This window comes from Merops nubicus, unplaced genomic scaffold (genome assembly GCF_000691845.1).
Source record: "Merops nubicus isolate BGI_N331 unplaced genomic scaffold, ASM69184v1 scaffold5218, whole genome shotgun sequence".
NCBI lineage: Eukaryota > Metazoa > Chordata > Aves > Coraciiformes > Meropidae > Merops > Merops nubicus.
The window spans coordinates 6,852-18,911 of NW_008626213.1; the positions used below are offsets into that span (position 1 = coordinate 6,852).

The following is a 12,060-nucleotide window of genomic DNA, read 5'->3' on the forward strand; positions in this document are numbered from 1 at the left end:
GGAAAGAGAAAATGAGTTCTCAGCTAATTTTTATTGCTCTTTGGCACAACAATGCAAGTTTTAGCAGGACTAAGAGGTAGATGAATGCCTCTTGTTACCAAAGCTCCATTTTCTTATTGATGCTGTGCAGTTTTGCCCGTGGAAAAGTATCATGGATGAATTTTCCCACCCTTTATTATTACTCTGGTGTAATCCCAAGTGTAAATAACTTCTCAATATTAACTTCTCTCTCTAGGAAGAAAGAGATCTGTGGTGTTTGCTCCATTCTAGGAGCAAAATCTAGGAATTTCTGGAAAGATGAGACAAATACCTTTGTTATTCACTTAGATAATGGTCTGATTTTAATTGCTGTATTTCATTTAATGACATGCTTTGAATTTACTTCTGTTTGAGGGAGTAGAACTCCCACCAGCTGCACCAGAGCTGTGCCCGTTTTCACTAGCAGGAAAAATGCCTCAGTGAGCTTAAATTCCATAGGGAAAAATCCCCCCAGAGCCATTTTTCCAGGCTGCTGAAGGACAGCAGATGGATTTTATCCCAAGTGAAATCAGGGCCATATTTTACAGGTCAGATGTCTCAGGCCAAATTTGGGCTGGTGGATATTTTTATCCACGTGCCAGAAGATCTGGAAAATGCTGGAGAAATGCTGGCAGGGAATTCTTGTTTTCATATCCAGATCTTATTCCATGTTCATAAGGTGCTGGGATCAGGACCCTGGAGTAAGCTGGGCTCTTTAATTAAATCTACCCAATTAACTGGCCTGTAGATTGGACATTGTTCCCCAGCTCATTATCTGCTGTGGGATATAAACCCCTTAATCTACCTGGGTGTGTCATAGAGATTTTTACTTTCCAGATCAGTGTTAACAACTTTTCTGATAGCTGTTAAATTATGATATCTAGTGGAGGTTTCCTTTAGTACCTTGAAGTTCAGGACTTGCAGAGGTTCACATCCACTTTGCAAACAAATCTCCAAGTCCACCTCTCTTTGCATGGAGAATTATTTCCTGCAAGAAGATCACCCAGATGTGCAGGGTGACAGCTTCCATCAACTGATGTTCTTAGGTTCTGCAGGTTACAATCCAAAAAGGGGCTAATTCAGCTTTTCCTCCACTAGTTCCTACATCAAATTGCAGTCCTGATTTTTGGGCTTTTTCATACAGGTTTCCAAAAGTTAACGACTTGATTTTAATTCATTTTCTTTGCCAGAAGAACCTCAGCACATCATCCCTGCCTGGCATCTCTTTGGAGTTAATTTATTTGTGATAACCCCATCAATCTCTTTGGAGTACAAATCCCCCCGTGGGTTTCAGCAGCTGCTTGGTAAATGAGTGCCCAGCTGCTAACGAACTCTGCCACCACCACAGCCAACCTCCTGGCTGCCTGCAGGCTTCCAGGTGGAAAGAAAAGGGTTTAGCATTGACCTGTGGATCCCAAAAGGCCCAGGACCTCCTTTCCTCCACCCTGTCCCACCCAGGGACTGTGGATATTCCCCCTTCACTCCAGGGCTCAGCTCTGGGGAAGGCAAAAAAAGCTTGGAGGAATGTTGGATGCCATGCAGGGAGCCAGGGGTGGATTCGTGCATCAATGGGCAGCAGAAGTGTCTGGAGCTGAATTACTGACACTTCCACAAAATCTGCTGGGGGTCATTGGTGGTTTTATTTTGCTTGGGATGTTTGGGGCTCTCAGGGAGAAAATTTGGCATTGCTGTTACAATCTGGCTACAATTTTCTTGGAAACAATTTGGCATCTCTTCACTTTTCCTGGGGCTTCATTTACTCATGTCTAGGAGCTGAGAGATGGATGAGTGAGGGGCTGAGGAACCTCACCCAGTGAACAAAGACTGCAGGAGGCCAGAAGAGCTGTGACTTTAAAACCAGGCAGAGGAGAAGCAGGAAGACTGGTGGGGGTTTTCTGTGTCTCCTTAAGGTCCTCTTCTCCTTCAGGGTGAGTGGAACCAACACCTTCCCCAAATACAGCTCCAGTTTTGTGTAAAAACTGAACTAGGCAGCCCTGAACCCTGTGAAACTGCTCCAGCAGTGCTGGCAGGTTGGCCAGAGCTGGCTTTGTGTTTCTTTTGGTAGCACCACTGCAGTTGAATTAGCCCCAGAGAAGGCTGCAGACTTCAGTGACCCTTTGTTTTTGTGTGGGGGTTTATCCATCAGAGCTGAAGCTCTTCACTTCTCATTAGGCAACACAGCACAACCCTGATGAACTTCTCATGGTTTTGTATCAAGCTTTTCTGCAAACTCTCAGGTCCTACCTTACCCAGCTGTAGGAATCCCCCTATAAATTCCCCAAATTCTAGGGCACAGCCTGAGAGTTCCCTGTGATCAAAATACCCACGTGGGGTATTGCTGATGTGTAAGCTCTGACTTCCTACGTGGGGATCCTTGATGCCCTTCCACAAATTTCTTGGTTTGTGCAATAATACCATTTCTTAACGTGCCATGTTGCTGTTTTTTGGTTCTCATTCCCCAGCTGTAGTGACTGAACTTCTGCTTTCCAGTGTCCAACTTGTAAGGCACACTGACCATTTCTTTCCTTGCTCTGCCTGTTGCTCAACCATGTAAAGTTGATGCTTCAGTAATTAATCTTCCATGTAACAAAAAAACTCACTTTTTTTGTGTATATAAACCATATTCCTGCTTTGCTTCAGCTGAGTGAGGTTTGTGAACTTAGAGGGAACTTCACCACAGACAAATTTCCAAAAAATCTTCCCTTGAAGTTACAAATGAACAAATTTTCTTCCTTCTTATTCCTCTTTCCTTTTCGTTGAATGACAAAAAAAAAAACCCTTTCCTGGCATAGGAAGTAAAAAGATTAATGCTGCATATGCAGAAATTGTGCAAGTTAGACTGGAAAATAATATGCCTGGAGGTTTGTGTGCTCAGAAGGGAAGGTGGCCCAACTCCATTCCTTTGCTAGCCATGCACTGCTGGAGCCCAGCTACTGAAAATAACATCCAGGTCACTGGTCACAGGCAGTGCCAGTGCACTCAGATGCCTTTCAGACAGATTTATTGAATATTTTTATATAACAAATACACCCTAGGAAGTAGCCACCTGCTCATATTCACTCCACAAAAAGAAACCAAAGGCTGTGGACCTCTAACTGTGCATCTCCAGCTTACCTTGGACTGCATCAGGGTGTGGGACCAGCCTGTGGGTGTCCAGGGAGAGCAGCGTGGTGCTCAGTAAGCCAAAAAATGGGGACTGATCTTCACACTGAGTTGAAGTCCATGAATTAAGGTGGATATTTCATTTTTGGTGGGTAAGGAAAGAGCAATGGATGTCAGCTACTTAGATGGTCTTTAAGGTCCCTTCCAACCCAAACTATGTCCAGGCTTGTGTGCTTTCCCTGCAGCTGGGTAGCAGTTTGGGGCAGGGATGGGAGGAGTAAACTGGCAGAAAATGGTGAATGAGAGGAATTTCTCCTCCCTCTGCAGCTGAGGGTGAGGGAAAGCAGCATGAGGAAGCAGCTGATGTCCTTCACCCTTCCCAGCAGCCAGAGCAGGAAAAATCTTCACCTGTGGTCTCATTTGGAGGAAGTCCTTGGAAGTCCTGTTGGTTTGGGCTCCTAATGAATGAGGAATAAATTCCATGGCATGGTTGATGCTTCTGGTTGGACTCAGCCTCTGGGTCTCTCAGACTGACCCACTGCAAAGCACCATGACCTGGATATTTTTTTGCATGGTTTTAGGGACTTTAAGTTTGATTGTCTAAAAAGGAGTGAGTATTAAAACTAGTATTTAATGGAAGAAATCTATCACCCCTTGAATATGAACCTGATTTGCAATTGTGTGACTTTGTGTTTCAGGGAATTAAATATTGGGAAATGAATTTTAAAAATGAAAATTTTTAGATGAGAAAAACAGCTTTTGGGATTACCAAAAAGGACAAGCTTTAGTGGTTTTATTGAGGCCACAGTTACAGTCTTCACTGAAGAAAAAAGGCCACTTAAAAAGGCCACTTAGTTTCCAAGTGGTTGAAGCCATTGCTCAGAGCACTCAAGCTGTTATTGACAAAAGCAGAATCCAAACAGAAGTCAAGTGTCAGCATGATGGAAGTGGTTCCTCAGCCAGGGATTGCCCTATAGGAATCCTTTAAGACCATGTTAATTAGGCAGTTGTTAATTGCAGCACAGCCAAGCTGGTTGCAGTGAGAGCAGTAAGGAAATTATAAGGAAGCTGTGTGGAAACTAAAGAGCAGGAGAAGATGGATCTGTTGGATCTTAATGGAGATATGGAGGGATTGTTTGTGGAAGTCTCTCCATTTAGGCAAGATAAAATCAGCAGTGATGAAATCTGGGGGTTTTCAGGTTGGCAAAATGTCAAATAATGAGCCACAAGATTTGCATGGTGGTTGCATACAACCTCAGCAGCTTCCTGGTGGTGAGAGGGCGTGGGCAAAGAGTCTTCAACCTTCTCCTTTACTAATTAATATTGAATTTCCTCACTCTAATTTTGTTCAGCTCCACCTTAAAACCAGAGGTTTTTGAGTGAAACCACTGATGTGTTTAAATTAGATTAATATATTCTTGCCTGGGCTCCGTGGGGTGCAGAGGAGTTAAGGAGCATCCATTCATCCAGTTTGCTGCAATCTAAGGTTAGGTTCTCTCCTAGAATGGTTTGGGTTGAAAGGATCCTGAAAGATCACCCAGTTCCACCCCCCTGCCATGGGCAGGGACATCTCCCACTAGCCCAGGGTGCTCCAAGCCCCATCCAGCCTGGCCTTGAACAGCTCCAGGGATGGAGCATCCACAGCTTCCCTGGGCAACCTGGGCCAGGCTCTCACCACCCTCAGAGTGAAGAATTTCTTCCTTGCATCCAAATATCCCCTCTTTCATTTGGAACCAGTTACCCCTTGGTGCTTTTCAGGAGATGCCTGAAGTTTTTTGGGGTGAAAGCTGGAGAGAGGCTGCACTGATCCATCTGTGTGAGCTGTTGCCACCCCTGTCACAGAAAGCAGCTGAAAAAGGTGCACCAAGAACTTGCCCAGGGTACTGGCCTAGGCTCTTTCCCCCTCTGTTAACATTTTATCTCTCTTTCTTGAGAACCAGGGTGGGTTTTGGTGAGCAGGTGAGGTGAGTACCCACATGTTCAACCATGTTCAAGAGTGTATCTGAATGTTCTCCCCTCTGTTGACCTTCCTCAGAGGCTGTCCCAACTCTGTTGTTTATTTCTGGTTCCATTATCAAATATTGATTCTATGCACAGAAATATTTTCCAGACAGACAGCATTATTGAGCTCCCTGCTGTGGGTCTTTTTCCCCTCCAAGATGCAAATATTTCATTTTTGGCTGAAGGTAAAGGTGTTATTATAGATTATGAACTTGGTTTTTGCTTTTCCTGAGAACAGCAAACATCAGAATGGATCGTTTTGGGGGTGGAGGGGGATGGGAAGCTGTCAAAACTCCTTTTTCCATGCCCCCAAATGGAACAAGTCTTCAAAGCCCCAAGCTCAGCACTGAATATTTTGGCAGAAGAAGGGAATACAATGGCTGGGCATGTGGCTCAGGCTCAAAACTGCTTCCTCTGCTCAGAGCTCAGGCTGAGTAATTTTTTAATTACTTCTTAATAGCTGTTAAGAGGAGTGTATTCTCCCTCCTCCTGAGTAATAAGGGATCCTGTCTCCTTGCCTCTTCCTCTCCTCCCCATCCCAGACTGTAGGGAATTAAGCTATGAAACAAAGGTAGAGGAAAACCTTGTTGGGATTTCTGTCCTTTCTATTCTCCCTAAAAAAAAAATACTATTTTTTAAATATACAACAGGAGAAGTGGCACCAAGTTGTGAACAGCTTGATTTGCTGGAAGCCTGCTCTAAAGGGAGGGGTGTTGCTTTGCTTTAAAGTCATCATGTGTGGTAGAGACATGCTAGAAATTGAAATGAACCATGGGGAAGTAGAGAGAGGACACTCATGGAGTGTATCACTCATTTCTCCCCAAAATTTATCCTCCTGAAAACCTGGGACCTGTGTCTGCGTGGGGCTGGGGTCTGAGTCCACAGCAGGAAAGTGGGTCAGCAGCATGTTGCTGGCAGCTCAATTTGGGTGTCATTTCTGGAGCTGAGGAGAAACAAAACAGGCCATCGATCAGCCTGGCAGCAGCCCGGGGCCTCTGTGTTTTAATTACATGTGTGCTCTGGACCAAATTCATCCCTGCTGAAACATCAGCAGCTGAAAGGAAACTCCCCCGCAGAGAAATTTGTCCCAGTGTGGGTTTTTTTTGTCCCCCTTGGTATTATTAATACATCTGACACTGGTGCAAATACTTCTGTCCCTCCAAACTCAGGTTTTGATGCTGTTTTCAAGCAGTGAAGAGAACTTTGACTGTTAGCCCTCATTCTGTGAATCTCTGATTGCTGGTCCTGCTGCTGCCATGTGTTCTCTCCGTGGGCACTGGAGAGATCCAGTGATGCCCACCATAAGATGGGTCCATTTCTGCTTTATGTGGGACCTGTTCCATCAAAGCTCTAGCAGCACTGAGGATTGTTTTGGGCGTTTTTTTCCCCCTCCAAGAAGGGTTTCTGAGAGACTGGCAGACAAAATATGTCTCAAGTAGGGACTAAAGTGCAAGTTCTCTCTTTGTCAAGCATCCATTGGGGGTCTAAGGGCACACCAGGCACTTCTTCAAGGAAGCATCTGCAGGAGGAGCCCCTGCCTTTTGGGGCTCATGGTGCCAAAGGGTGAGGTTCTCCCATGGGGTCTTCCCAGCTGGAAACTAATGGATCAGGGAGGAGAGTCAGCAGGAGGTGGAGTGGTTGCTCCTCCCCTTGCAGCAGCCCATGCACAGGGGGGGTGAGCTGAGCTCTGGTGCCTCCAGCAGCACTCCCAACCCACCCACAGCAGTGGGAACCACCAACCAGGAGCAGCCAACGGCCAGCAGACATCACCCAGGGTGAGTGGAGAGGCAACGACCAGGGTGCAAAGCTGCAGCTGCTGTCCTAGCTGGGTCCTTGCTCTCCTCTGTCCTCCAGGGGCCACCAAGGCCAGACCCCTGCAGGGCTCCCCACCGATGCCGCTGCTGGAGGATGTGACCCTGGAGAACATCAGCTGGGCTGCTGAGGAAGCCCAGGGCAATGAGTCCTCAGAGCATGCCTTCTTCTCTCTGGATTATCAGCACGTCCAAGTCCCCTTTGAAATCACACTCTGGATCATGCTTGCATCCTTGGCCAAAATAGGTAAGGAGGTGAGGAGGGACATGGGTGGGGATGGTGTGGGCAGGGTTGCCACTGCTTCTCCAATTTTGGAGCCTCAAGATAACCTCTCAAGTCCTAAGGATGTCCATGTTGTGTGCCAGACCCAATGCATGCATGGAAAATAACCACCCAGTTGCAGCTGAAGTTGGAAATGGTGGATTTCCATCTGCAAGCTCACAGTGGTGTTAGTAGGATGAATATTGGGGTTTCCAGGAGAAGAAGTATTTAACTGCAGTCCACACCAAGGTGAGCATTCATTTCTGTTACCTGGCCAGCTGCAGGCAGGTTGTCCACTGACATCACCTTAAAAAGAAGACTCCTTGGTCTTCAAAAAGGATCTTGTGTCTGGCCAGCTGCAAGGAAGGACTCAGTCTGTGGGCCAGGGTGTTGGGCAGCCTAAAAGAAAATCTCCCAGCATCGAGGTTATCTGGGTAATGGTACCCAAGAAATTCTATTTTATATAACTTGGACCTATTTTTTTGCCTGCAAAAATGGAAATAGGAAAGTAGAAAAATATACATCTTATTTTTTCTCCAGGAATTGTGACCAGTTCTGTTAAATCACTGTGATAAAAGTTATTTAATTTCATTTTCCTTTTATTTTTTTCCTTAGAAGGGAGAAGTCTCTGAGATTCATTTAAAATCCCAACTTCTTTCAGATGGAAATGGTCTTTTTGTTGTGCTGTTCTGCACATTATATGATGAGATCTCAACTTTATTAACAAGCATGGAGGAAGGATAACGATCAGAGATTTTCTTATTGTTCCTGTTTGAGTTTGGTTTGTTTCAATTCATTTTGGTTCTTATAATAAATTTATTATTTTAATAACTCACCTAGAGCACTGGTAGTGGCTGTCAGCATTTCTCTCTAACACTGGGTGCTGCACAAGCCTGGCTTGATTGGACTTTTTTCAATGTTATCTTTAAGTGTTAATGATTAAACGATATTGAAAGTGGCACCATTTATAATTAATGAGGATGAGGTTTTTTGTCCTTGTTTTGGATGTATGGGATCTGCATTGTGCTCAAAATCAGCAGCTGCTGTTTGCATTCGTGCTGAAGATGGTGTGTGAGCTGGATTGCATCATAAATAATTCCAAATGCCTTTTATTGATGCGGATTATTTAGTGTTTTACCTAAAAATATGTCTTTAACCTTGTTATGATGAAGTGCAGTCTGAACCAACAGTAATTTTAGACAGTTTGGGGTTTTGAGTGAACTTTCTGATTGTCTAGTCTTCTTGTAGTTCTAGACTTCTTATAGGTCTCATCTTCTAGACTTCTTATAGGTCTAGCCTTCAAGACTTATAGTTCTAGTCTTCTAAACTTCTTACAGGTCTGTTCTTCTGGACTTCTTACAGGTCTAGTCTTTCTTCTAGACTTCTTATAGGTCTAATCTCTATAGTTCTTCTCATAATTCTAGTCTTCTTATAATTCTAGACTTCTTATTGGGCGACTTCTCCTTAGTTGTGTGTATTTCCTACTTCTCCAAGACCCACCTTGCTGAAGGTGGGAGCATGGGGAGCTTCCCCACCCCACCGAGGAGCTGGTGGGTGTTCTTCTGCCAGGTTAATAACACGTTTTCTTATCCATCCATCCCCTTGCAGCATTTCACCTGTATAACAAGCTGCCTTCTGTCGTGCCCGAGAGCTGTTTATTGATATTTGTAGGACTCATCATGGGGGGAATCATCTATGGCTTAAACGACAGGTCACCACCCGTTATGGACAGCGACATCTTCTTCCTCTACCTCCTGCCCCCCATCGTCCTCGACGCAGGTTACTTCATGCCCAGCCGTCCCTTTTTTGAGAACATGGGCACCATCCTCCTCTACGCCGTCGTGGGGACCATCTGGAACGTGTTTGGGATTGGCTTTTCCCTCTATGGCATCTGCCAGGTGAAAGCCTTTCGGCTGCAGGACGTCTCCTTGCTCCACAACCTGCTCTTCGGCAGCCTGATCGCCGCCGTGGACCCCGTGGCGGTGTTGGCGGTCTTTGAGGAGATCCATGTCAATGAAAAGCTTCACATCCTGGTCTTTGGAGAGTCCCTCCTCAACGACGCCGTCACGGTGGTGAGGACAACCCTTCGTTTTGAGTGGTGGGTGGTGTGAGAGGTGGGATGTGAGGTCTGCAGGAGGAAAAGGCGTCAACAGCCTCTCCTAGCGGAGGACTCCCCGGTCTAATTCTCTAGGCTGAGGTCTTGAGAAGGTTTTAGGTGAACAAATCTTTGTATGGCTGGAGAGAGAAATGCCCCTGGTAGGAACCTGACCTCCAGAGAAGGGTGCTGCCCCTGCACTGGCAGAAATCCCAGCAGCATACTTCAGTGTCCTTGCTACTTGTAGAATCATAGAATAGTTGGGTTGGAAGGGACCTCCAAAGGTCATTTAGTCCAACTCCCCTGCTTATAAGCAGGGACATCTCCAATTCAAGCTGCTCAGAGCCTCATCAAGCCTGACCTTGAATATCTCCAGGGATGGGGCCTCCACCACCTTGCTGGGCAACCTATTCCAGTGGTCAACCTCACATTAAAGAACTTTTTCCTAAGATCTAACCTAAATCTCCCCTTTTCTAGCTCAAAACTAGCTTGCTCCCTTATGGCCACCTCTGGCTGGTATCTAGTGATTTTCTCCTTCCTTTTTTTCCCCCAGGTGCTCTACAAGCTCTTTCGATCCTTCTGTGAAATGCCAACCATCAAAAGCACGGACATCTTTGCTGGAGTTGGGAAGTTCTTTGTGGTTGGGCTAGGAGGAGTTTTGGTGGGTCTTACTTTTGGGATGACCGCCGCCTTCACCACGCGATTCACCAAGGACATCCGTGTCATCGAGCCCCTCTTTGTCTTCCTCTACAGCTACCTCTCCTACCTCACTGCTGAGATGTTCCACCTTTCGGGGATCGTGGCGTAAGTGTGTCCCAGCATCTCATCAACTAGAAGGAAAAAAGCTTAAAAAAATTAAAAGTTTTGCTTTTAAACAAAACGACAGAAGCCCGTGGCGGAGCTGGGAGGTGTGACCCCACCTCACACGTTGGTTCACAGGGGGCTCCTGCTGGGCAAGCTCACCATGGCTGATGGGCTTAGGTAGGTGGAGGAAGGTTTGTTTGAGGGCCGTGGTTTCTGTTTGGAAACACTGGATGTTCAAGCAGTGAGATGTCTACTGGGTTGGGCAGAGCCAGAGAGGCTTTCTTGGCTTATTGTGTTATTTTTCCATGTGTGGCTGAGTCAAAACCAACATTTGAAGAGCTGCAAGGAGTATTTATTTGATCAGCTCCTCAAAAAGGTTTGGTCTCAGTTCTGTTCTGGCATCTTCCTCCTGACCTGCATGTCCTACCAGCCAGCTTTGGGCAACAGCCCCAAAGGTGCTGAGGCAGAGCTTGTGGTGACAGTGAGTGATCAGGTCCCATGCAGAGCTGAAGCCTGGAAATATTCCTACTGGTTGGGAGTGGAGGACTCCAATGGAAACCTCTGCTTTGGAGATTCTCACTTACCACCAGGAGTTCAGGTACAGCTCATGAGTTTGTTTGGTCTCCTGAGTGAGGCTGTCATCCATCATCTCCCTGCAGGGGTGCTGGTTGATAGCTGGCTGAAGATGAGCCAGCAGTGTGCCCTGGTGGCCAACAGCATCCTGACTTGTAGCAGCACTGCTGTGGCCAGCAGGACTAGGCCAGGATCATCCCTCTGGGCTGGGCACTGGGGAGGCTGAACATTGAATCTGAGGGTCAGTTTTGGGCCCCTCACTTCAAGAAGGACCTGGAGGGGCCAGAGAAGGGCAATGAAGCTGCTGGGGAAGGCTCTAGAGCCCAAGTGTGGAGCAGCTGAGGGAGCTGGGGGTGCTGAGCCTGGAGCAAAGGAGGCTCAGGGGAGACCTTCTGGCTCTGCACAGCTCCTGACAGGAGCCTGGAGCCAGGGGGGGGTCAGGCTCTGCTCCCAAGGGACAAGGGACAGGACAAGAGGGAACAGCCTCATCCTTCAGTTTTAAGAGAGATACTTGAGCTTGGTGCTCTCTTCGTTGTGCCTTTCACTCACAGAGCTGGTGCTGGGACAGAAAAAAAAGTAAATATGATAATAATGGGCAGAGAAATCTGACCTTGGACAGCAGAGACAGCCAAAAACCAGAGTGATTCAGCCCTCCTGCTTTCTGTGGGCTGGAGCATTTGGTTCTCCTTAAATCAGCCAGTGCTGAGGATCACAAACAACAATTTAATATTTCCCAATAGACTATAAAGTGCATTTAGGCTGCTGCAGTGTAAACAACTGTAAATCTGCTAATAATGAAGAGAAAAAGGGAAGGGGGAGAAAAAAGAGGTAGCAGCTAGGCACAGGAATGTCTGGGAGATCTATTTTCAACCTAATGATGCTGCTTTGGGTATAAACCATCCCTGCATCTTGCAGATTTGGCTTCCCCAAGTGGTTAATAGGAGCAATATTCAACTATTAGTGAAAACAATTCCAGCTCTGGGAATAGGTGAGAGAAAAGCCTATTTATAGAGGCGTGAGAGAGAGTGGGGAAATAAACATGCTGCAAAACATTCCATCCTGCTGGTGTCTCCTTCTATCCATCACCAGCGACTGGGCCCATTATGGAACCCATTTGCTGTTCTTTTGAATAATGCATTGTTTGGAAAGCAAAACAATTGCAAAGGCAGCTGATTCCTGCCCTGCTGCTCGGGTAATTGCCAAATGACAAATGCCTCCTCTGGACAGATCTGGATTTCAAACCATTCCTTCGTTTGGGACCAGGGAATGCTGTGGTGTGAGAAGCAGATCTGGGCACTTTGTTTCTTTGAAAAAGAATTTGATTGCCCAAAACAATCAGTTCTACATAGACCAAAAAAAAACCTAAACCCAAACCAAAAGATCAGACTTCTAAA

General features: G+C 46.2%; 1 protein-coding gene across 1 annotated transcript; it reads left to right on the forward strand.

Annotated features, from left to right (window-relative positions):
* Positions 1–7,013: 7,013 nt before the first annotated feature.
* LOC103778329 (sodium/hydrogen exchanger 2-like) lies at positions 7,014–10,093 on the forward strand (the record flags this gene model as incomplete). Its single annotated transcript, XM_008945910.1, has 3 exons — positions 7,014–7,179; positions 8,803–9,266; positions 9,843–10,093. Coding segments are annotated over exons 1-3 (881 nt in total), but the record flags the coding sequence as incomplete, so codon positions are not given.
* Between the last annotated feature and the right edge of the window lie 1,967 nt (positions 10,094–12,060).